We start from the raw sequence: 26,139 nt of genomic DNA, 5'->3' as shown, positions 1-26,139 counted from the left end.
GTCAGTTAGTCTGAGTTACCTTTTTATTAGTGTTATACTGATCTGAGCACAATTGCTCACAAGGAAGAGTTTGATAAGCATGATGCAAAAAAACACCCTAAAGTCATTTTCTGTCGTGTAAAACGATCATGACATTCTGATTGATTTTTTTTAGGTTAAAGAAAAATATGAAAATAGAGTTGACAGTACATTTAGGCACACTATTAACACATACTGTACACATATATGGACAATTTTCATTATCATAGATTATCATAAATACTGGGGTTAAAAAAAAAAAAATACAAGCCTTCCTGTATGGAGAGGTGTGCAGAAGGTTGAAGGTGGCACCTCCTCCATGGGGACAAAATATTCACCTCTTAGTATGAGGCTCCAGTTCATGTCCTCCTACTCAGCCAATCAGAGTCCACCAGGGCTGCTCAGGCCAAGTGAATCAAAGCGGACGAGGAAGTTACGTCCAATGACTGCAGCAGAATGTGGCTCCGTCCAGCCAATGAGAGAGGCCCTCCCACAGTAGCTACGGTAAGTGCTCATTAGCAGTGATTCCATTGGTCATACGGCATGGCTCTCCTGTGAGCCTATTGGACAGGTGGACAAGGGGCAACAACGATCTAAACAATAGAACAGGCTTGAATGCATAAAACGCCACTCATGAGTTAAAAAGAAGCAGTTGTTTGAGGCCGCTTCTGACCTAGCTATAGCGCATTGGGCTGCGACAAGGAAAACCCCCTACCACTGCCCAACTGATACCCAAAACACAGAGTCTGTACTGAGTGGGCGAGGGATAAGTGAAAAATATCCCCCACACACCAAAAACAAAACAAAAAACCCCTCAGACTTATAAAACAAGTCTGTTAAAATAAACAACGTACTTTTACAACAACGGAATGTTAAGTTGTTGGGAAAAGACGACATTTCTGGGGAAACCTCTCATGTTTTCAACTATTAAAACAATATGAATTACTCTTTTCAGTTAACAATGATTCAAAATGCACATGCATTAAAGAAAAAAAATATATTGCACACAATTAAAGACATGTTCTCTGAATAAAAGTGATTAGGGATATATCTCCATATCTCTATCTTGATTCCTTGTAACGTTCAGTCTTGTGAAGGAGAGCTACTAGCGTGCGTCTCTTGGTCAGTATATACTGTATATAGTGTTAAGGCTGGTTCACTAACTCGCACTGGCACAGTTTCTGACTGAAGAGGGTTGCGTCTTCATGCTAAACACACAAACACACACACACACACACACACACACTTCTACACGAGCCGAATACAGAATAGACCAGAGTACATTCTTTGATGATGCGCTCTGACAGCCAGTGTCTCCTAGAGCTGAGCCTCCCAGTGTGTCCTCCCAGTCTCACCTTTCAGGTTGTTGAAAGGTCAACTTTGCATTCTCTTTGCTCACACGTCAACGATATGAAGCACAGTAATGTTCAGAGTATCCCAACATCAAACCAGTGCACACACACGTAACAGTATGAGCTTTGGTCGTCACTGGTTTTGACAGTAGCATTAAAGGGGATGGGAACACTTCAGATAGAAAAAAGCCTCAAAATGTCTCAAGAGAAGCATAGAGGCTAGAAAAAATGTGGACAATAAAAATAAAAATCATCCTTTCGGCCCATGTTTGTTCAATCACATTTTAAAAACAGCGCCTTTGTAACCCAGTGCTATTGATGTATTTGGTTGCTATGAAAACAAAATTTGTATGTTAGCAAGTGTGCAGCTTTTGCAGATAAAATGTCTACAGCGTGAGGGTAAGTTTGACTACAGCTGGTCACTGAGATGGTAGACTGTGCCGGCCAAAAGACAGAAGCGGAAGGTAAGGCAAGGTGTGGGTCTACGCTATCTACGCCTGCAGTTTAAAAATCAATACAGCATTTGTGGTCTGCTCTCTGGACCGCAGGAAAGCAGCATCAACTGGCCCAGGATAAAGCTAAACACACCGTGAAAGTCCAAAAAAGGAGGAGGAAACAATACATACTAAAAGAAAAAGACTGCAATGTTCAGTCTTGGTGCAAATTACAGGATTTATGTTTGCGCATGTGTGTGTGTCTCAGAGTGAGAGGAGGGCAGAGTGTGTCTTCATCCTTCAGTTCTGTCATGACAGAAATAATCAGCTGGATAATTGGAGTGTTTTCACTAAAAAGAGTGTGTGAGGAAAGTGGAAGGGCAGAAATCACACACACCCACCCCTCACCGTTCACATTAAGCCCCCCCACTCTCACTCTCAAGTCTGTGTGTGTCTAGTCGGCCCATGTCCCGTTCCATCTGTCCTCTCTTGTCACCTCTTGAGGGATGACGATTTGACTTTCTGGCCATATCTGTGGATGCGTGGCGAGCGGGAGTGCAGCTTGACAAAGAGCTCAGGGAATTTGTACTGGGGGAACATCGTCTCCAAGAAGCCCTCCAGGAAAACGTAGACCAGCCGGCGGTTCATGGGTTGGTACTGAAACATGTCGAAGACGCGGAGAATGCCCTTTCTTGTGGTGTCCGCTCCAATGATGTGCTTCAGCTCATCTGAGGTAGGGAGAGAAAGAGTCAGGAGTGTGTGCAAAATGAAAAAGAGGAGCGTTTTCCATGTGGGTTCATTTTTGCCCCGAGCTCACACCAGTGCAGGACTTGAGCTGACCAGAGGAGCACTTAGATCACTTAAATGCACCTTTGGTGTGGCATTAGTGCAAGAATGAAGCACCGAACTTGGGGAAAATGAACATACCACCTGAACCTTTTACAAAATGAAATGTTCAAAAGGACAGATGAAATGATTATACTGCCTTACAGATGTAACATGACATGTTTTCTGTGTGTCCTCTTCCTATCAGGCTCAGATACACCCCTGTAGATAGATGCCTGTTAACACAGAAGCTGAACTCATCTGTGTGAGGGGACACTCAATACTCAGCCACCTAGGACCATTGAAGAGTTTAGGGTAGTGGCTGTGTGCTGCTCAGTCTTTTGTTTGATTTTTAGCTTTGTTTCAGTATTTGTGGTTTTACTTACTCAACACTATATTACTGTCTGCTTCACTGAGTAACTGTTTTTGGCCCATACTGCCCCCTGATGCCACAGGGTGAAAACACGCTGTGCAACTGAACAACAGTTGCAGTGGGTGCTTCCCCACCATCTGGCACACGGGGGAACAATAAATGCCCATTCAACAATAAAAAATAAACCTGGACAAGCCACACAAAGTAGGGCTTCTTGATTATGACAAAAATCATTGTCATAATCAAGTGATTATTTTGCTCAATACTGAGATCACAATTATTTAATTCCATTACTCACTGACATAGGACATTTATTAACTTTAAAAATGTAATGCTTCATTCATATATACATATCTATATCTTTCTATCTTTTTTTATTAACTTTAACAGCATCTTAGAGCACAGGAGAATGACAGCAACACAGTTTTTCCCCTAGGTTGACTGCTTTGGGGTAGTGATAAGCTAACTGATTAATAACACCTGCACTCACAAGGCCGATATATCATCCTAATTGACATCAGATCTAATCTAAAACCATTACTGGCTGGCTTCAAATATATATATTGTTCTACTGCAGAGAATAATACAGTTGAATGACATCACTTCTGACAAACTGTACTCCACTCTCCCTTAGACACCAATCACGTTCTGAAATCTACAGCATAACCCAATGTATTTTATTAATTCATAAAAACTACATGTTACTGGCCAAGATAACCATACATATTAGAGTGTGCTGTGCATGGAATAATAGAATTATACATGACTTTTCTTTGTTTTGATATCAGCCACCCTGCTCTCAAAATATTGGAATCAGCCAAAATTGGTCAACCACTACTTTGGCGGGCGGATAGGCCGGTAAGGGGGTGGGGGTGTGTGTGTGTGTGTGTGTGTGTGTGTGTGTGTGTGTGTGTGTGTGAGTGTGTGTGTGTGTGTGAGTGTGTGTGTGAGTGAGTGAGTGAGTGAGAGAGAGAGGAGACAGGTGAACTCATGAGTTGACGACTACTCGTTACATTATACAACGCTGTTCAATTCAACTGTGGTGTTACTTAAAACACTTGGAAACCTCCAGCTATTTGACCCCATTTCTAGGAATAGCGCCTAAAATAACATACCCAAATTCATTAATAACTCCTCAACCATTAGGCCTAGATGCATAATTCTCCTTTGATAGGGGCTTTTTCCAAAGCAGCACTTCTCTCCTTCATTTTGACGAGAGAAAGGAAACCTAAGAGCTCAGGTATTGTGCAATACCAAGATGGCGGCCTGGGGCGATTTTTGTACACACAGAAAACAGCTGCTTTTGGACTGAAAACAGCGAAAATGGAAAAAGTAAGTCAGCAGTTATAACTGTATATGTATATTGGTGTGTTTGTTATTATATTCATCATCATCCGGCTAATAACTCTGAATTTTGTGATTGAAACTGAAACTGAATTTTGTGATTTGAGTGATACGAGTTATCAGTGCTGGAGCTGAGCTTTCTTTAGAGTGGTCGGACTGCGGTGTAGGATGAGATGAGAGATATCTGGACGCTTATAACTGCAGCCATGTACAGTGATTACAGAGCGATTTATATTGTATTGTAAGTTCATTTAGATAATTGGTGTTTGATGTGGCTATAAATGGTCGGTTTGGGATACTAGCCGAGCCTCCTAGCTTCACAGAGGTGTGTAGCACGCATAGGGGGACAAAATATTAGGATTGTCCACGGATTTCCTTTTGCATTTTGTGCGAAAATCGCGTGCTGCCCCCGGTACCGGGGGTGTCGGTGCTCAGCTGGCTGAGTAAGAAAAGTATAAATAATATGTAATATATTAAGCTATGAGAAGAGGAAAAGTCAGATAGCCGTTGATTTATGAAGTATAAAATGCCATTGTTAGCTAATAATGATGACTGACAAGTTATAGCAGTTACAACCTCTGGTCATCTTGGCTTGAGCTGAACTAAACATGCCACAGCCTGGCTGAGAGTGAATTTGGGCTTTTAGGGAGGGGCGAGAGCCACTGCTGTAAAGGAAAGTGGTGAGCTGGATTTATAACACAAGACAAAACGAGAGCATCACTGTGAAAGGGAATGCAGCACAATAAATGTTTTCTCTCAGTTTTATTGTTTCATAATTATTGGAAGAGAAATCATAATTGAAAATAAAATTTGATTAATTTCACATCCCTCACAAAAGGAGAGACTTATGCGTCTTAAGTGTTTTCCAACGGTATTTTTCAGTTGTACAGGGCCTCAAGGATGAGGAGTAAGTGGATGCAGCAGTCCCAAACGAGGGCTGGGTACCAACTAGATAATGTGGGTCTGTGTTTTCACCTGGCATGATGCCCAGCAGGCTGGTCTTGGCAGCTACTCGTGTCCTCATGCGGATACTCTTGTCCCTACGAGGGGGCGTCTCAGCCAGAATACCGTTGGGCCAGTAGGAATCCCTACACGGAGACAGAGCCACTGAGGGTTATTCATGACTCTGACAATCAAGAGGCATTTGAAAGAAAAGGGGAAGGGTTACCTGAACTTCTTGACATAGTCTGCAACCTGCTCTGGCGAGGTCAAGTAGTCCACATGATCCACAATTTTCCTACAGAGACAAAGGACAGATGAGTCAGGTTGTGCTCTGTGTGAAGTTATTTACTGCTTTGTTTTGTCACAAGACTTCTGAGTGAGAGATTTTCTAGAGCTCAGAACATGGGTGTACTTCAGTTTAAGTATGCACACTTTTGCAGTTTGTTTGCAGTTCCAGTGGAACTGGTTTTGCAGTAAAGACAGTGACTTCATAGGTCATTACATATTTATATGAAATTCTGTATTTTGGTTAAATGTTCAAATACCCAGCCATCTCTTTTCATGTCACCAAAACAGCTCAACTCTATGGTTTGGTTGTGTTTATAGACAAGTTTCTAGTAGGTGCAGAAACCTATTTAGTAACTTATAACTAGGTTATAAACATCAATTAAATATAATATTAAGTAGTGCCTATTTTTGCCAGTCTGACCTGTTGATGGTGTCTCCATATGTGGCCCTGATGAGCTGCTGCAGCAGGTTCTTGATGTTCCTGCGAAGCCACTGGTTTTTCTCCTTGAGGTCAAACACCTCGTCCATCAGCAGCAGCATTACCCTCAGCGGGATGTTATCATCCACCTAGTCACGCAAATAAAACCGTATTGGCCATTTTACCAGAATAAATTATTTATAAAAGAAATAAAACAAACACCAAGAACACATCATGCCCACTGACTCACATTGTCATCAAGCTGAGCAGAGACTCGACAGTGTTCAGGGTCGATGTCAGTCTTGGGGAGGAGTGGAGGCACCTGGGAAAAAAAAGAAGACGACACTAGATAGTCAGAAGCTGGATGAAGTAACTTGTCAGAAGGAGGATGATTGTGGGCTAATTACAGTTAATTACAGGCTAGTGGGACATGATTTGTGAGGACTGGTGCTTTGAAAGGAGTCCACTCATTATAACCACAGCCCCGCCAGTAGGTTCTACGCTAACACACCATGATAGTATCACACAGAAAAAGACACATTACACTAATTAAAAAGTTAAACTAGAACAAAAACAGTTGCTTTGCTTTCCTTTTTTAGTATGTAACGAACTATGTGATGGTGTTACCTTGAGTATGGATTGTTTAATGTCCTGGCCCAGTCTTTCTGACATGCGGCCCATGTTATCAGAGACCTTGGTCATGCCCTCAGCCAGACTGTCTGGCAGGGCCTTCACTGCGTTGGACACATTTCTCATGGAGCTCTTCAGAGGATTTACAAATGTGTCTATCTGATGGGTGGATAAAACAAAAGCAAAAAATGTATTTTATAACCAGTTACAAATTAGTAATCTGTACAGTGAGTCATTTTATTGTGATTAAGAGTATGCATTCATATGTTTGACCCACTAAAATCCTTACTATATCAATTATATATTTGCAGTTATTTGGTAGCAAATAAATGACACTGAAACACTTATTGACCTTGCGTGCAAACTCTCCCTTGCCCTTGCTGTAAGCCTTGTTCTCTAGGAAGTCATAAACATAAGGAATCAGAGTTGGACAGGCCTTCACCATCTCTGGATTCAGCAGCAACTGGAACGCACATACAAAAGTCATTAACATACACTCCACAAAATGATGCAAGGCAACAAAGGCATTCAAAATGTATTTGACTAGTCAACAATACCATACAAGACTGTTACCTGTAGGTAAGCATTGAGGTCTTTTTTTCTCTTCTCCAAGAAATCTCTGTCCATGTTGTTGAAGGTCTTTTTCCCTGGCAGCTTGAGGATCGACGCCAGGTTCTCAAACTAAACAGAATGAACCATTTATCACACTCAGGAGGAGACAACCGAGTTCATGAGTTTTTGCTCCATGTTTTAACAATAATGTTAACTTTCTTCTGGGATAGAAATGTTGCTGACTTCAGAGCAACTGATTCACAAATACCATAATTTACACACACACACACACACCTGTTCTGTGATCCTCATATGGAAGTCGTGGAAGTCAGAGTAGCGGCGATAGGTCTTCCAGCAGTCCTCACTGCCGTCCTGGGTGCGTCTGAACACAGTGATGGCGTACAGCGCATAGGTTTTACCGTGGTCGTTGCAAACCCCTGCGGCACCCCAGAAGCCGGGGAGACAAGCGTCAGCTACCACGCCCGGTAATACATCCAAAATGGGAATGGAGGGGCGGATGAAAGCAGAAATGAAAGAAGGGGAAAGAAAAGTATGCGCAGGTTCAAAGTGTGTGTGTGTGTGTGTGTGTGTGTGTGTGTGTGTGTGTGTAGGGAGCAAGCAAAAGAGCACAGAGCAGAGGGTGTAGAAATGTGATAAAACAGGAAAATATGACAGAATGACAGGAAAGGGAAGGAGGGAAGAAAAAGGAAGAACAGAAAAACAATGAAGGTGAAGGAATGAAAGAAATAAAGAATACTGGAACAGTATGAAGTGACAGCAGAAATAATGAATGGAGCTAGGAGGTGAAACGTTGAAAGAAAAAACATGCAGGGAGGGCCAAATAGGGGCTAACAGATATCCAATATACTCAAACAATTCACACACTCAACATAACCATTTCCAACACCCAAATTCCACATCAAGTGAAGTGAGTCAAATTACATGTTTTTTTAACCTGACATGCATACACAAGTTGCCAGAATCTAGCATAAACCCATAACCATTATATTCACAACGCTTCATTAAAGAATGACAGATAAAAATATAACATTGAGCAAAAAGCACCATTGTGATATTAAAGAAAACACACAGCCTCACTCTTTATAGACTTGATGGCAATAATGCTCACAAAAGGACTCTGTGTGTGTGTGTGTGTACCTGTGTCGGAGATGAAGGCATGTAGGTGCATAGATTCATCATGGCAGGAGTTGGCCCAGTCATCCAAAGACTGAAAATGACAAGGAGTCATCATTTAAGTACACAGTTTGCCAACAGTAACACAGTGTAGTGCTGCTTACAATGTATATGATGGGCGACAAAAACAATACCAGGCATGTATCTACGTCAGCATTTTTTCTGAGCCCTGCAACAGGAAGTGAAGAAGACTTACTAGGTTTATGCTTCCTGTGGGAGAGCCGTTGAAGGATTCTCCATCGCCATCATCAGATCCCCGGTAGCTGGGCTCTTTCAACATGTCCAGCTCTGCTAGCATGCGGACGTAGAGAGGACTCTGCTTGAAGGAGGGGTAGAAGCGCTCATCACGTAGCATCATGTCATATACCTGGAGTAAAATTAGAAGAAAAGACTTCTGCAAACAGAGATACCAAAATCTATGCAAATAAGTGAAATGAAATGTTGTCATGGTTCATGTAATTCCCTCAAATACAGATAAAACTTTTTTGTACATTTCTCTGGATTTCATCAAATATCTCTGGCGTGGGGTCATCTTTCTGTAGCTTCTCCCCTAGCTTTGTTATAGACGCCTCGTCCACCTGCACCCTGGGAGACGCCTGATGTGGAAGAAAAAAAGAGCAGATTTACATCATTAGATGTTTTCATAAAATATTAACCCACACAGGCTGAAGAAAGCAAAGCTTTAAAGCAAGTGTATTTGTATGTAATTTACAAAATTGTGACAGTTAATAAGTATAATATGATCTTCTGAAGGACCAAAACATTTTTATTTAGTTTTAATGTCCTTCATGGCTGAAATGGCTTTTGGCTTAAAAACACCTGTGTGATTGTAACGCCTCCTACCTTGTCAGAGAGGTACTGTTCGTAGACACCCAGTGCAGCAGCTTTCAGCAGCCCCTTGGTGGCGCTGGGCTGCTTCTTGCCATCTTTCTGCCAGCCCTGCATGGCCTCCAGCTGCTGCTGTGCCGTCACCCTGTAGCCCTCCACAGTGAGCCAGAAGAACAGCTCTGCCTGGGCCCCCGCTGCCTGCATGAAGTCTGGATCAACAGACACACAAGAGTTGGTCCAAATGGTGTCTGTCTTCTATGACACTTTGGTTACACATACATACACATAGTGAGTGGACCAGTGGCTTACAAATTTAGCACTTTGGCTGCTTGCGGTGTCTAGTGATCTTGTAAGTAAAGATCCATCTACTGTTAGACACTTAATTAACTCCTTTAGACAAGATAAAAATAAGTTACAAGGTTATGATACCATGGCCTTGCTCCTTCCAGTTTGTTTTTTGTTTTTTTAACAACTTAACTGATCTAAACATACTGTATGTCTTTTTAAAAATGTGTTTTTAACTTAAACATTCATTCTCCATAAGTGCTACAATGACAGAGCCAGGAACAACGTTTAGGGATGTTACTCATTTTCCACACCAGATCTGACGGAACTTGGTTTGCACACACACGCACAAACACTCTTTGGTAATCTGATCTGTAAAGTGGAGTGACCTTTTATAAGCTCTGACGAGGTCATGTGGGACTGAAAAGGAGTTTGAGAGATGGAATAACTTATGGATTATAAAGATGATTAACAGAAATGTTATAGGAGTAAGGCTGTGAGGGGACTACAGTGATGTTTGGCATCCGTGGTATGTGATGATGCATTTCCAGAATTACCCATGAAGAACTGCAGGGCTATGTTGTGGACGAGGATGTGTTCCAGTGGGATAACACACAGCTTGCCAAAATTGGCTGCCAGCTTCAAGGCATCCACCTCCTACACGGCAAAGGAAAAAACATAGGCAAAGTCTGGTACACAGAGCAGAAACGATAAAACTGAATTCTTAATCTGGCTGACACCAAAAGATAAAACTCAACTAACAAACTGACTTTGAGCAACTGCAGTTGGTACTTGCAGAAAATGTTTTACCATCAAACTAACAAATAGTATTGTATGTTTTTACTGGATGGTCCAGTGGCAGCACTACAAGGCTGTGCTGTTACTCACTTTGCCAGACTGTAGTCTCTGGATCCTGGTCTCACACACCTTCTTCACAAACAGAAGACTGTTAATCTGGTTCTTGATCACATTGATGTCTAAAGGACAGAGAGACAAACACATAAAAGGGAGGAGAGGAAAGTGGTGCATTTAGTTAGCCAAACATTACGTATGTGCTTGTGCTCAAATGACAAATTATCAAGGAGTAGAGTCAATGAGGAAAAAGTGAGTGCCCACCGTCTCCAGCGGTGTCCAGGGAGCGGAGGTACTGCAGCTCCTCCAGCACCTTGTCCTTGACAGCCTCCAGCTCTGGAGGCTTGTCTGTCAGCTTCAGGATGTTCATGAAGGCTTCATAGTTACAGCTGGTGTCCCGTATCTATGCAAAATCATATACATTTATACATTAACATACATACATCCATCCCAGGTCCCAAAAGCTCTTTCTGTCCCAATTTTATGTTCCTGGAAAACTTTATATTATATACACAAGTAGCAGCTTATAAGTAGGGGGTATGGGTGAGTGTGAGTGTCAGCTCTCACCATCCAGATGACAAACTGGTTGATGTAGTCTGGGTCACTCAGCTGGTTGATCAGAGGAAGTAGCACACCACGCGCCAGCACCTCCTAAAAAAACCCACGCCACTGCATTTCAAGGCACACTCAACAATTTACACTACAAACATGCCATCACATGGTCTGGTACAGCAGTGCAGCCTATTCCGGTTGTTGGGAAGTAATATTAGCAGCATTTGGCTGGTGGCTTAACAATGACAAATTAACAGGTTATATATGACATACAGTGGGGAGAACAAGTATTTGATACACTGCGGATTTTGCAGGTTTTCCTACTGACAAAGCATGAAGAGGTCTGTAATTTTTATCATAGGTACACTTCAACTGTGAGAGACGGAATCTAAAACAAAAATCCAAAAAAATCACATTGTATGATTTTTAAATAATTAATTTGCATTTTATTGCATGACATAAGTACTTGATACATCAGAAAAGCAGAACTTAATATTTGGTACAGAAACCTTTGTTTGCAATTACAGAGATCATACATTTCCTGTAGTTCTTGACCAGGGATTTTGGTCCATTCCTCCTCCTACCTTCTCCAGATCCTTCAGGTTTCGAGGTTGTCGCTGGGCAATACGGACTTTCAGCTCCCTCCAAAGTTTTTCTATTGGGTTCAGGTCTGGAGACTGGCTAGGCCACTCCAGGATCTTGAGATGCTTCTTACAGAGACACTCCTTAATTGCCCTGGCTGTGTGTTTCGGGTCGTTGTCATGCTGGAAGACCCAGCCACGACCCATCTTCAATGCTCTTACTGAGGGAAGGAGGTTGTTGGCCAAGATCTCGCAATACATGGCCCCATCCATCCTCCCCTCAATACGGTGCAGTCGTCCTGTCCCCTTTGCAGAAAAGCATCCCCAAAGAATGATGTTTCCACCTCCATGCTTCACAGTTGGGATGGTGTTCTTGGGGTTGTACTCATCCTTATTCTTCCTCCAAACACAGCAAGTGGAGTTTAGACCATAAATCTCTATTTTTGTCTCATCAGACCACATGACCTTCTCCCATTCCTCCTCTGGATCATCCAGATGGTCAATGGCAAACTTCAGACGGGCCTGGACATGCGCTGGCTTAAGCAGGGGGACCTTGCGTGCGCTGCAGGATTTTAATCCATGACGGTGTAGTGTGTTACTAATGGTTTTCTTTGAGACTGTGGTCCCAGCTCTCTTGAGGTCGTTGACCAGGTCCTGCCGTGTAGTTCTGGGCTGATCCCTCACCTTCCTCATGATCACATATGTCCCACGAGGTGAGATCTTGCATGGAGCCCCAGACCGAGGGAGACTGACCGTCATCTTGAACGTCTTCCATTTTCTAATAATTGCGCCAACAGTTGTTGCCTTCTCACCAAGCTGCTTGCCTACTGTCCTGCAGCCCATCCGAGCCTTGTGCAGTTCTACAATTTTATCCATGATGTCCTTACACAGCTCTATGGTCTTGGCCATTGTGGAGAGGTTGGATTCTGTTTGAGTGTGTGGATAGGTGTCTTTTATACAGGTGACGAGTTCAAACAGGTGCAGTTAATACAGGTAATGAGTGGAGAACAGGAGGGCTTCTTAAAGAAGAACTAACAGGTCTGTGAGAGCCGGAATTCTTACTGGCTGGTAGGTGATCAAATACTTATGTCATACAATAAAATGCAAATTAATTATTTAAAAATCATACAATGTGATTGTCTGGATTTTTGTTTTAGATTCTGTCTCACAGTTGAAGTGTACCTATGATAAAAATTACAGACCTCTACATGCTTTGTCAGTAGGAAAACCTGCAAAATCCGCAGTGTATCAAATACTTGTTCTCCCCACTGTATTGTGTGACCGAATGTGATTTTACACCATACATTCGCATCTCAGGCCGATGATGTCGTGTGTTGTGATAGTTTGACAGACAGTGAGTGAGAGCGAGCTTTTGTGTTTGTTTATCTTAGATGCACTCACCCTTAAGAAGTATCTCATGTTCTTGTTGTGGAAATCTCCAGGAGGTAGTAACAGATACAGGAGCAACTCACACAAGTCGCGAAGAAAACCTGAGACACACACACACACACACAGCGTATGTTTAGTTTTTAATAGCCACAGCCCTAAACGGCAAGACATTTGTGGGTGAGTTCTTCATGACAGTGTGAAGTGTAAGTGTAGCCACATTGCAGAAGTGTGTTTACCTTCTTCATCCTTGTGTGAAGTGCACACCACGTCTCGACAAATCTTCCTTTCCATTTCCACCTCGGCCTCAAAGAAGGACTCCACCAGCTCCTCCGTTATGTCCCCTGTTCAGACATCACTCTTCTTTATTGTCATCACCACCACCCCAAAATCTCATCATCTAACTTTATCAAACACTTTACGGAATAATTTTTTTGCGGCACAATTGTAATCAAATCTTATTGTGTAGTCCATCATAGGATCACCAAACTCTGATTAAAGCTCAGAACTACATAATCACAATCATCGTTAAAGACAGGCTGAATCAACTCAGGAGACATGACAAACATACTAATGACTACTGCTAGTGAGAGCGCAGGTGTGCATGAAATGTGTTTGCTTACTTTGCTTGTCTTCTCTGTCAGTGAGGCGATCCTGGGCTTTTCTAAAGACACGTAAATGGGTGGCAAAGTCGTCCACCAGGCGAGTAGTAAAGTAAGGCTGCCAGTCCACCTCTTTGGACCTTGGCGCACACACACACACACACACACACACACACACACTAAGGTAAAAAAAATTGAAAAATCAAAGTAAACAAAAATACACACGTATGTGCGACTATGTGTCTTGTACTTTGTAGAGAACTGGACGAGGGCGTTCTGCAGCGTCTGTCTGATCTCCAATAAGAAGGACTCATCCTCGCTCAGAGTGTAGTACCAGTACTGGATATAGTCTCTCAGAGCAAACTGGATCACCTACAGGGACAGAGAAATATGGAGGAGTAGGAGGGGAGAGGAGGAAAGGAGAAAATAGAAACAATATTCTGTTACTGGACTGAGGAGGAGACGGAAAGTAAACAGATGGCTGTGCAAGAGTAAATACAATTCAATCTGTACTAGACGCTGACAATCAACAAACATCTAGCCTGGCATCACCAAATTTCCAAAGGTGCCAAAATGCCTCTCAACCAATCAGAGCAATGAAACGCATGTGACGCAGAGCTGAGAGAAACATGCAAGTTAGTGCGGCGCTTGGTCTTTTTTCAGGCAGGAAAACAAATTGCTGTCTGCTCACAGACCTTCTCAAATTACAGCTAAATAGTGCACTAAAATGTGTAAAAACATTTGAGGCAGGAAATGGCAATTCAGTAACAGAATCTTGATTCATATTTGATCAGCACTGCCCAGTCTGATCTGAGCCTTGAGACCCTGGTGCATTGCGCTGCATGGACCTACAACCAATCAGATCAGCGAAGCGTGCGACATGTGACTTTTTAAAATCTGGATCGGTGACTCTCCTCTGTCAGTCGTTGTATCAAACCTGCCCCATATTAGATAAACGTTTGTGACTGGCCCGACCGGATCCACTATGTGTAGAACTTTGGGGTGGTGATGGGGCAGTGGATAAAACACATGCCTTTGGTGTGAGAGATCTGGGTTCAATTCCCAACTGTGACACCCACCAAAGTGTTCCTGAGCAACACACTTAACCCCTAGTTGATCCAGAGGCGTGTGACCTCTGATACATAGCAATTGTAAGTCGCTTTGGATAAAAGTGTCAGCTAAATGAGTAATTGTAATGTAATGTAACTCTGTCTCAATGGCCAGACGTATCTGCCTGAGCAAATGAAACATGAGCTCGGCAGATTCATCTGGCTCCCAGGCTAACAAACATCCAGAGAACAAATTACTGGGCTTTGAGTCCTATGAAACCTGGGTAAATCAATCACTTAATTGTTCTCCATTGCATACAGTAGGGATGATGAAATCAAGCCAACACATGAATCAATGGAACTGTTAGTAAATGCTGTATGAGAAAGAGAATGTGCCAGAAAAATAGTTTTTCAGAGAGCATCATGCAGGTTTACATGATGTCATGTTCAGCGGTGCACGACCTCAAGGGTCACATGCTGCTGAAATGATTAGTGTGCATTCCCAGGGAAGAAGGGAGAACAGAAGCACCACAGTAGAGCAAATTCAGTGTCATCTGACCATCACAAACTGCTGTGTCTGTACTTAACTCTGCCGGCCACGCTGCTTTAATGAGGACAACATGCTGAAAGCTTGTACCCGTTTATTACATGTCAGTTTTCCTTGTACTTATGCTCAGTGTAACAAGTGTTTTAGTTACCTTAGAATAAGCACTTTATATCTACAGGGTGCTCTTCCACAGAGTTTGCCAAGTTGCACTGTCACGTTTCTACAGTAGCTCATAATGGACAAACTAAATACTGGCTCTGGAGAGGGCCTGGAATGGGAGGATGAGGTTTCAGGGTTTGTTGCAATCTGCAACGTCACCACTAGATGCCACTAAATCCTACACACTGGTCCTTTGCGTCACATGATGAAAAGAGCAACAGTGCAACACTTCCAGTGTAACAGCACAGAAACTTTCAGTTCTACTTTCTGTAAAGACAGAGTTTGTCAGCCAAGACACACTGTTTTCGGGACAGTGTCACATAAGATTTTAGAGGGCAACATAAGTGCTTTATCTTATTACATGCATTAAGTACAAATGGAAATGCTTTTCTTCTGGGCCTTGTAGTGGTAAAAAAAACAGGTCAGTGTGTGGTCCTCTACTTATTCATAAGTCAAATCAATAAAATAGATTTTTTGATGTCTACAGAGAAAGTACTGATACTTACAGAGATAATTTACCATCATGAGCACAAAAATAATAAATTATCCAATGTCAAACACTATGTAATAAGTGACCCTAATGTACCTCTCAACCTCATATAGAAGCAGAACTGAAATGAATTCAGTATTACGTCAAGACGAGTTTCTGGTTAATTATATTTTCATTTGCTGGGGGGGGGGTTCTCTACTAGACAAAAGCCTGCATTTATCAGCCTACATACATCCTGCACGAGACTAATCCAATGACACAAAACACAAGGAACCAACTTCCTGTGAACATGAGTCGCTGACGCGTTAGGGGGTCATGCAGTGTTTGACAGTGATGACTACTTTAAGGCTCGAGGCCACGAAGTTGCTGACCTGACCCAGCTGATGGGTCAGACAGTGACATAAGTGGGCCAGTGTCCAAAAAGTCTAGAGTGTTAGTATTTGTCATCCAGTCATAATCCTGTTATCTTTTCTCCTTATCTGTTGTCCCATTTCCATCTGTGCAACGCTTCTAGACTTTAGACTTTATTGTCCCAAAGGGGAAGTTCCTTTCCACAACACTGTACAACTCAGACAACAACAGTAATAACAAAGACAGAAAACAGTACACACTCAGGCCTGTTAAGTGAGGCTTATTATTAAGGCGGCTATGTCTGTGGGGATAAGGCTTTTCCCAAAGTGAGACCTTCTGAACCTTAGTGTTCTGTAACTGTGCCCCGAGGTTGCAATGTGTGTAAGCCTTATTGTTTAGCTCTGTGAGGTCAGGTTAGATCACAAATCACTCAGCTGTGCCACCTCATAGCTGAGTGAAGAGTGCAGTGGACTCTTCAAAGCAAAAAGGAAAGACTTTCTTGCACAGTAAGTGCTATACAGTTCATTACATTTGTACCATTACATAGTAACTACAGTTTGCAATACAGTTCAACACCACAACAAAATGCAGGCTGCAAAAGTCCAGAAAGTTACTCTTAAACAAAAACTGCACATAACAACCTTCATGAAGGTAGAATATATTGCAGGACTGTATTAGACTGCAACAGTTTTAGCTAGGTGTATGTAATAAACAACTGCAAATGAAAAATAACTTTTCGCTGATGTGGTGATACAAAGAGCAAGCACTGGTCATATGTAATATTGTCATGTTATAAAACTTTACAATTCTGTGTTTCCCCAGCTTTGTCAAAAGTGCTGGCACATTGCTGGTGTGGCTTTGACACAGGTGCTAAATGCACAGGAAGTCACGCAGACAGACACACACACACACACCTGTTGTAGTGGTTCATCTATAAAGCTGGAGCCAGTCAGTCTCCTGTCAATCTTTATAGGCTTCATCTCCAGCTTCATCTCATCCAATGTCTGAAGGAGACAAAAAGACAAGAGACGTAGTGAAATGTAAGCAATCACATCAATGAAATAATTTGCATGGTAACTGGCAAGCAGACTTCATCAACAAAGAGACTTGATTAACAACTAATTCATTTGTTTGTTTAGGCGAGGTCAAAATGTGCAAATGTTAGGCATGCTCTTACCTTCAGTATACCAATTTGTGTGGGTGGCAAGTAAGAATGCTCGCACTTTTCCAGGTGTTTCTCTGAATTGATCTTTCCATAGAGCAGAGTGACCGCGAAGCCCCTGGAAAACAGAAGTGAGAGTGAGAGAACAGCGTATCGTGGTTATTGTGAAAGACCAAGCTTTTGTAAAGACATGATGTGTGGTTTCCTGCTCACCCTCCAATGAAGCAGAAGATATAAAAGGCCAGGTAGAATATGGCAAAGGGTCCAAAGGTGACAAGGAACAGCACGACTCCAAGACCCCCCCATCCCCAGATGGACAGACTGGCCTAAAACACACACAGACGCAAAACACAAGTTAAATACTCCCTGCACTTCAGCTTATACTTTAACCAGTCTGAAGGTCATTAGAGCTGGTGAGAAGAAAGACTACCACCCTAATGCTTGATCAAGATATTTACTTTCTATCACAGACAGACTGAATGAGAGATCATTTAATAAGCACACTAGTACTAGATGCCAAATATATCTTCTTTATTATTTTTAATTAAGGCACTGAACGGTACGGTTTGTCGTTCTGGTGTTACTGCATAAACTGCACTTTACTGTATGCAGTAAACAGTCCTATATTTTCATTCAAACAGTTTGGGCTCGACAGCTCACTCCATTGTGAAAGAAAAAAAGAGAACAATAAATCAGCAGCAATTCAATACAGACTAAATGAGATGATTAGACTGATATTAGAATTTTACTGCACAATGTCATCCACAGAGCAGAAAAAACACTGTTCTACACTTTAGATGTCAGCAGAGGAAAAGATTATTTAAACAAAAAAAGACAGCCACTGTGGTGTGATGCGTTGTTAGAGTGTATCGGGCTTAGACTGCGTGTGCACACTCGTGTGTCATATCCTATGGTTTTTCCTGTTATTGTCAGTGAAGGAAGCCAAGCTCTCATTTCCAGCGTCCCAATGTGTTCCACGTAAGTTACTCTCGTTAGCTCTATTTATGTTTTCAGTCCCATACAATGCCAATGCTGTAGATGCAATTATTGCAATTATAAAAACACCAGAAAGCATGTGCGTGATTTATACCCACTCACTATGCGAGTGTGGGAAAGCAAGGCCGGGCTGGCAGGGATTACACTCACTTAGGTCAGCTCAACGCACTGGACGTGACCTCCATCATGACTGCTGATGCTTTCACATTACATATGATAAGATAAACTAATGAATCCCCATGAATACTCTTATGCCATCTGCACCCACAACAGCAAGTGTTTTGCTCAGTGGTACACACTAAAGTATGACTGGGTTCTTGTCACTCAAAGATAAGTAACTAGAAATTGTAGTAGCCTACTGACAAGCCAAACTAGTTTTGAGGTAGTTTAGCAACTTTGTCATCATTGTATAGTACAGAGTCCACTGAAGTTGACTTTTCAACACAAGATTGTTTGTTTATATACGTTACTATCGGCCGATATACCGTATTGAAGGATGACCCTGCCATAGCTCTCCACAAACCTAAAAGCTCCTGCAGGTGCAAGAATTAATGAAACCAGGCCATGCAATCCTTAGAAAAAGTAATGTGACAATGCAGTTATCTACACAAAGCTGGTTAAACGCTAAAACTCTCACACTGTATATACCTCAGACTCTGACCAGGGAGCCATCAGATAAAGTCACTGACCGAGATCATCACTACTGATCTTCTGCTGCCCTACTTTCACACTAGTTTGCACGAGTTCCTTAGATAAGCAGGTCCACTGCTGGAGCCAGATAGGGACAGACAGAGCGTCTTCAGGACACTGAGACATTGTTCTCTTCGCCACAACCTGCTATGGACAATCGGATGACACACATTAGACTGGCTGTCAACTGTATTGCAATCGGGAAACATGGGCCTGTGTGCTATGCCTAGCATGACAAGTGGCTGAATGATTTTGAAAAAAGAAAAAAAAAAAAAAACTTAGTTGTGATTATTTTGACTAATACTGCAATTGCAGTATGATTAGTGTTACTAGGTGAATAGTCATTTTTACATCATTATTCTCATTTTCATTGAAAAACATTAAAATGAATTATGGTGCGATTTTTGCCAGGATCTGTAACAAACAAAGATGTTTTCTCAAGTCACTAGAATATGTTGTGCAGGCCAGGACATCTCTGCAGCACGACAATATTTAATTAAAAATGTTTTTTGACACACCTTTAACAAATATTGTGCCTCTTCCGTTTTGAAAATTTCAGTAGGCCACATTACGGTGTCAATACATTTTCGATTAAATTGAAAGCAAGCTACTGTTGAGGAATATGGTCAGTATAACAAAAATGTGTGAACCAGGCCAAGTGCAGCCTGTGGCTCTGATATGCCAATCCACAATTTTACCTATTACCTATAGAAAATGCCTCTAATAATTCAGGAGAAAGGGCCACTGATCACGGGCTGCTGCATAGGACAGTGTTTAAGAATAATACAACATGTTTTGTTCAACTTCTATTTTAAGCATTCCATGAAAATCATGAGGCATGCATGTGCGCGCCATTGTACACATGCATGCCTCATGATTAGGATGTCCTGAAGTTTTCTTTTGTTTTAACACCAAATCTGGGGCCATTTACATGTCTGCTCATACCAAGTATCAGTTCCAAAAAGATTAGTGGTTGGCCCACCAACTGCTCGGAGTATGGCAGTAGGCAGGCTGAACATAGTACAGCATGACACAGGTATCTTGAATATATGAAAATCTGCATATGCGGGTACATCATGTTGTGATAATAGACAAAGTAAATGCATTCCCAGCATCTCATCATTAAATACTTTAATGCAAAGGAAAAACTACATTCTGAACTGTGTATTTTTGTTTAGCCTATTTAACACATGCAGTTGTCTGACATTGGTGGCTGCCGGCTTTGCTTGCTGACAGTCCCTGTCAGTGTGGTGCTCTGTAGTGCATCCAGAGCATAAGGGTTACAATAAATGAACACACAATCTTAATCAGATCAGGCTTCATACAGCTGATACTAGACAATTTAAAAATAAAATCCCTTGATTGGCTCCAGTTCAGACCTTGCAGATCAGCTTGTGACATCCCGTCACCACACCAGCTGAGGACCAGCTGATTACACAGCACACTGGAAGAATGAAAACCTGACTTCAATGTAAACCAAACGACTAACAGACAGGCTCAGTCCTGTCAGAGCGAAGCCCAAGACACGACAGCTGAACTGGTTTTAAACATATGGGTCATTACATTAATGAAGCAACAGCATAGTTGAGCACGCCTTGGAATATATGACTCACAGAACACATTTCATTTATGAACCCGGTGAAAGGGACAAACCAGGTTAGGGCAGGAAACATTACAACATGTTTACACCTGCTGCACTTACTCTAAAACCCTCATTTACAATGAGTGAAAGCATCTGAAACCAGCTTATCATTTATTTTAATTTCAGTTTTAAATTAAATAGTTTTCATAAAAGGAAGCAAAAAACAAACAAACAGTATACACTAAGTGTCCTAGATAAGATCTCCCAGCTAAATGTAGCTGTGTTAGCAAGGTTCAACCAAACAGTTTATGGACTTTTAAGTGATACAAACAATTTAAGTAGTACAAATTAAGTACAATTTAATTATATCATTGAAGTGGGGGTAGGACAAGAAAAGTTATTCTAACTTCTTCCTACCCCCTTTGAACATGACTGTTATTTGGATCATCTGCTGATGATCTTTTTTGTTGATTGTTTTTATTTTGCTCTTTCGTTGTTGTCTTTTAACATGTTCAATAACGAGTTTAAAAAAAATAAGTCTCTAAATCATGTACCCATATTAAGAAACCAGGATACTTTTCTATATGTATAAATCAGCTTATTGTAAAAGTGCACGTGAACAAACCGACGTCTGGGCTGCAGAATGTGTCTAAACTGGCTAAACTACCTCCTCTTTTTCGAGTCTGGCTGTGAAAAGTCACAAATAGCAGGGTTAGAATAAAGCTGGTCACAGAAGAGGACTATTATCACAGATGAGCTAGAAGTGGTAGAACTACTATCTTGTGCTACTAAGTCACAGAGCAGTTTCTATGCTACTAACTTTGACTTAGTATCCCAAATGAACTGCAGTGTCCTGAACTTTGACACTTTCAGGGCAACCATAACACCTTTTTCATCCACAATATTGCTGCCATTTACATGAAAAACCAAATCAAACTCTCGGTAATGACTTTAATGCAAACATCAATGAACAGCTTGACCTGCAGTAACACATTTACTCTGTTTACATTTCACCCACACAGTAATCACAGAAAAGGCGATTGTTCCATGGTTGTCAATGTTCACAAGCTTTCAGCAGCTCACTGCAGTTATCGTTGCCACATTTATTAGCTCCAGGCCTGAAGCAGCAACTACTCATTGAACCCATCTAGTGAACAACAAACCTTGGTACGCAGGATCCATGAGCACACGCACTGCTAGAGACATCAGTCAGAGCTGGACAAATTATTTAGAAAAACATCTTAATTACATCAAGACTGATGTAGTGGTTGTGGGCTGGGTTTGTGCCAGAACAAACTACAAGCAGTGTTTTTTTCCAAGAGTTTCTGTAAATATGAGGGCTGGTGTAGTTTTAGCACTGATACCCTGGTTAGGTAGATAAATTCACTTTAATAAAAATAAAAAAATTAAACAAAACAGCCATAACAGATTTTGTTTGAATAGAATAATCAAGGAAAGTCAGTTTGGACATACACCATGTTTTTGGTGTGAAGGCAACTGTCCAACATAAAATAAATACTGTCCAAGTTCATCTTACTACATGCAATGCCTCCCTGAGAAAGTCTTTAAATGTAGATCAAATTAGTAACGTAAATCCGGTGTGATGGCAATGGTACCATCGAGCAGCAGTGATTGTGGAGGCCATCGGCAGGGCCATGTCATGAGGCTGCGGAGGTTTGGCTCCGTAGGAGAAATGATAACCGACACTCTTGAGTCATTACAGCTTACACAGGGTTTTAAACATGAACCATCTGTTCCAGTGATTAACACCCAAGCCCATTGGGAACGCACACATCTAGACGTCAAGGCAATTCCTTACGCAAGCCGTACACTCGACTGACAGACACAAACACGAGCGTAACAATATTTAGAGTCTCTGAACAAGATGTCAGCACATGCAAATGTCGGTGTGTCTGTTGTTCAAAAAGCATACATAAATGCACTTAATACGACTGATTACCCTACCCCAGTGATATAATGGGTGAGGATAAAGTAGAGAAATATTCACTGTTTACTTCACTACAACACTAAATTATTATCAGAAATGTGTGTGACTTTGCTATTTCTTAACTTTATGATAACCAAAATCAGAAGTCTAGTCTTATATTAAGATATCCATACATATTTTGGCTGTATCTCTTTCTTGCTTTCTCTCTAAAACATAAACTTACAATAACTAGTAGCAACATGAACTGTGCATAATCTGAATGTTTTTTGAGGACCGCTACACTACTGGACGTCCTTGACTCCAGGCACATTCTGACATACAAACACAGCCTCTTATCAGTGACTTGAAGATTATCATTTCCCAGATTTTCCGGCGCAACTTGAAAACAAATCCACATACACAAGACGCTGTGCGTACTGTGGGGAGAACTGCTCATGGGAGGATATTGCTATTTTTGCAACTCCAAGTTCACAAGCGCTTAGCTGCAGCACCGATCAGTATGGCCATTGGGATAGAGGTTAACTCAGCCCATTAAAGCTCTCCTGTGGGAGATCCATGGTTAATGCCTGAGAGGGAGTGAAAGTGAGTGGGGCCTAATCCGCCAGGACCACCATGATAGAAACCACTATACCATACTACCACATTAGTCTAAGGATAAAATCTCTAGAATAAGAGAAGAGTATAAAGGTGAAAACTAAGAATTTAGGATTATAAGGAAATGCAAACAAATCTTTCACATGTTTAAAAAGCATTATTAAATAGAGTTGTTGTTGTGTCTAGTCTGTCACCTCTCCAGTAGCATTCCAGAAAGTTGTACAATCTGCGCAAAGGAGCACTGATGCTTTTCTGGCACCAGTGCTCATTTGCATTTGTGACCCTGCTGTAGCACATACATCCCACAAAAACGGTCTGTGGCCAAGGCGAGGTACCAGTTAGCCATCTACTCTCTAGATGTATGGCCAAGCACTATTTTCTTCCCCCATTTTTCTGTCCAACTTGGTACTACCAGCTGCCTTGAGCTGTAGCTTGACACCCTTGGGAGGGTGAAGTCAGCCACATGCCTCCTCTGATCATACAGAGTCCCTCTGCTACTTCTGTTCACCTTCTAGTGAGAAGCTTCACCAGGAGGGCTTGTTTAGTGGTTTATGTTATTCCCCACACACAATCAAGCCAGAGGTGCACCTACTGGGAAATGATCCCCAGCCTCTGCAATAGTAGTGACAGTGTCACATGTGTTGCCTCACATTTGTTTTTGTGTTTTTGTTAAGCAGCTGTAGCAGTTAAAGGCAAATAACACATAAAAAAAAAGTGAAATCCAATCACAAATAGTGACACAAGTCTAATTCTGACGCCAAATGCGAAGTGCAGGCTTTGTCTCAGCATGATGTAGACATAAGTCTGAACAGGGCTTATATCTTGAGAGGAGTCGGCTTGTTTGGCGGGGCAACCACTTCTACTGACTGAAGGAAGGAGGGAGAGGTGAACTAGAAGACAAGCAGACCTGATGTGACAGCGTGCTGGCCTTAATGTCGACCAAGCTTTGATTAAGACACCTTAATGAGATTTAGCCAGAGGTGAAAAGCACTGCGATAACTTTATGTGCCTGTGGACGAACACACTATGCACTCACAACCTCTCCACCAACACACTAACTCGGTGTGCAGGGGTGTTTTCATCAAACTATGTGGGAGTTCATCACAGTCAACAGCCAAAGCTGATTATACTATCAAATGTGCAACAGGACTACAAAACACAACATGCATTACAACATACTGTGCAAATATCTGACTATATGTTATTTCTGGGACAAAACCCAGGAGGTGAAGAGGTCAATCAAATGGACTAAAGGTTTATTATTAGCGGAGAGGCAACAACCTCTTATGTAAGATCCATGATGACAATGGCGATGACTCAAAGGGCCCCGTGTGTATTAAAGGTGCAAGTGAGTTGCTACATCTACTGTAGTATCTCTGACCGCACCTTACATCTTAAATCTACAATAAAAAAATGACACTACAAAGCTGGTGAAAAGCCGAAACTTATCTCAAGAAGGCCCAACAAAAGCCCATCAATGAATTCAGACTAAAGGTTACAAGGCAGGAACATTTACACCATAAAGTGCTACAGACATGCATATTTGCAATAGTGCAGTGGCGGATAAAGCCTCCTTGCCAGAGGATAAACCTGTACTTATACTGCTGGAGAGGTGCCTGGATGTGGTTAGGTCACTTGCCGCTCAGGTGAGGCAGGCAGTGCAGTTTGGTTGTTTGTCAGCAGGTGTCATGGTCACTAATCTATCTATTTGAAGCCTGGAAATCAGCCTGTGTTGAGAAACGGCATCACGTGAGAACCATAGCAAATCTTCAATGTCATCACAAGTCACACTAAAAAGCAGCTTGTCAGGCTGAGTGATCACAAAGCCATGGCGTAATCTCTGTAACCACTGACCAGCAGCAATGGACTCAAGACACCTTATTAATATTTTAAGGAAAGCCTGTGTTAGGCCAGTTGTTTGTCTGACAGGAGAAGGGAGCTATTCGGACAGACAGTCAGGCTACCGAATGCCACTGCAAACACCTCCATCGGACAGCTGTGTATAGATGTCCCAGACTTTCCCTGAAGGAAAAGTGAATTGAGAAGGAAATACAGCCGCATTCTTATCATCCCGGCAATCAGCTGTTACCGCTTAATATGCTTGTAACCAACTTACATGTTAACTAATAGAGAAAACAGTGCGGGAAGCAGCAGTCCACAACAGTGCTTTTAACCAACCTTGCTGATACCAATTTGGTGACTTTCTTTCGCCTTTATGTGTTAGACCCTCTAGCCGTTCAATCAGCTAACGCCCAGCTCACCTGTGTTTGTTGTGATGCAGAAATTCGCTGTTGAGGGACGGTACTCATAATCTAAACGCATACTCCTGACAATGCCTGTGTCGAGCTAATTTCAGCACGGTGATGAGAGTGCGGATATCCTAAACCCATCGTATTAACCTAGCGTTAACTGTGTAATCCCGGGCTGACCGCCGCTTATAGCAGACAGACAGCCTATCTGGGAGCACAGCGGCTGTGTGCCTTCCTCTCCTTGTCAATCTGTGTGTTTACCTGCGGGGATAACGCTGAGGCGCTAGCTGCTAGTACAAGCTAACTAGCCATATCTATCACTGGACAACAAAACTACTGTAACCGTACACGCGTCTATGTCATCGGCGCTAACTCACCTCTGCAAACATCGTCTAAAATGCTGTGCGTGCGGTGGCTCCGGCTAACCCCACCACATTGTAACATGCGAAGAGGAGGTTATTTTCTCGGTTAAAAACGGTCGTATTTCCAATCTCCGTACTCTCTTCGGAGCGTCGCCATGTTTGTAAGGTTTACGTCTCGGGTGCCCCGTTTCGGGACGTCGCCCTGCGATTGGCTGGAAGGCGATGACGCAGAAACACACCGTGACTGATTGACGGACACAAATGCAGCGACAATCACGACTGACTTACTTACAAGAATAATTTAACAATTCATGATGTAACTGTGCAGTGGACATATAAAAGTGTTTTTTTTATCTTACTTGGAACAATGATTGGCTGATAAGTTATAATATATTAAATATAATAATTAAAGCCACTTTATTTTCGATGATATCTCTATTTCAGATTTACTACAGTAAAAAAAAAAAAAAAATCATAAACTACACCTATATAGGTTTTATCACT

The 26,139-nt window shown here is 42.0% G+C and overlaps 1 protein-coding gene across 2 annotated transcripts; it reads right to left on the bottom strand.

Moving 5' to 3' along the window:
• snx13 (sorting nexin 13) lies at positions 1 to 25,814 on the bottom strand. Of its 2 annotated transcripts, none has more exons than XM_038724685.1 (25): positions 25,651 to 25,814; positions 17,428 to 17,540; positions 17,230 to 17,332; positions 16,967 to 17,056; positions 13,707 to 13,828; positions 13,478 to 13,596; positions 13,094 to 13,198; positions 12,870 to 12,958; positions 10,903 to 10,986; positions 10,600 to 10,738; positions 10,372 to 10,460; positions 10,041 to 10,140; positions 9,214 to 9,407; positions 8,862 to 8,966; positions 8,567 to 8,737; positions 8,335 to 8,404; positions 7,471 to 7,613; positions 7,198 to 7,305; positions 6,977 to 7,087; positions 6,622 to 6,783; positions 6,245 to 6,316; positions 5,998 to 6,143; positions 5,515 to 5,583; positions 5,322 to 5,434; positions 1 to 2,532 (listed from the first exon to the last, which is right to left on the bottom strand). In XM_038724685.1, the coding sequence occupies exons 1-25, from the start codon at positions 25,660 to 25,662 to the stop codon at positions 2,297 to 2,299; spliced, it is 2,865 nt and encodes a 954-aa protein (XP_038580613.1). In that variant the 5' UTR covers positions 25,663 to 25,814; the 3' UTR covers positions 1 to 2,296. The 2 variants fall into 2 exon arrangements, with proteins under 2 accessions (XP_038580613.1, XP_038580612.1); XM_038724684.1 differs by lacking the exon at positions 25,651 to 25,814 and adding an exon at positions 25,286 to 25,393.
• Between the last annotated feature and the right edge of the window lie 325 nt (positions 25,815 to 26,139).

This window comes from Micropterus salmoides, unplaced genomic scaffold, assembly GCF_014851395.1.
Source record: "Micropterus salmoides isolate LMB-PRFRI ecotype aquatic unplaced genomic scaffold, ASM1485139v1 Ms_hic_scaffold_17, whole genome shotgun sequence".
Classification (NCBI taxonomy): domain Eukaryota; kingdom Metazoa; phylum Chordata; class Actinopteri; order Centrarchiformes; family Centrarchidae; genus Micropterus; species Micropterus salmoides.
The sequence above is the reverse complement of the archived record's forward strand: the minus strand, read 5'-3'. Positions and strand labels throughout refer to the sequence as shown.

Bases quoted from the DNA above. Each gene is read 5' to 3' on its own strand.
- snx13 (XM_038724684.1), bottom strand. From the start codon at position 25,333: ATGAGTACCGTCCCTCAACAGCGAATTTCTGCATCACAACAAACACAG. The intron at 13,597-13,706 runs GTACAAGACACA...GTGTGCGCCAAG, and splicing joins CTCGTCCAGTTCTCTACAAA to GTCCAAAGAGGTGGACTGGC. The intron at 10,987-12,869 runs GTGAGTGCATCT...GGGTTTTTTTAG, and splicing joins ACATGAGATACTTCTTAAGG to GAGGTGCTGGCGCGTGGTGT.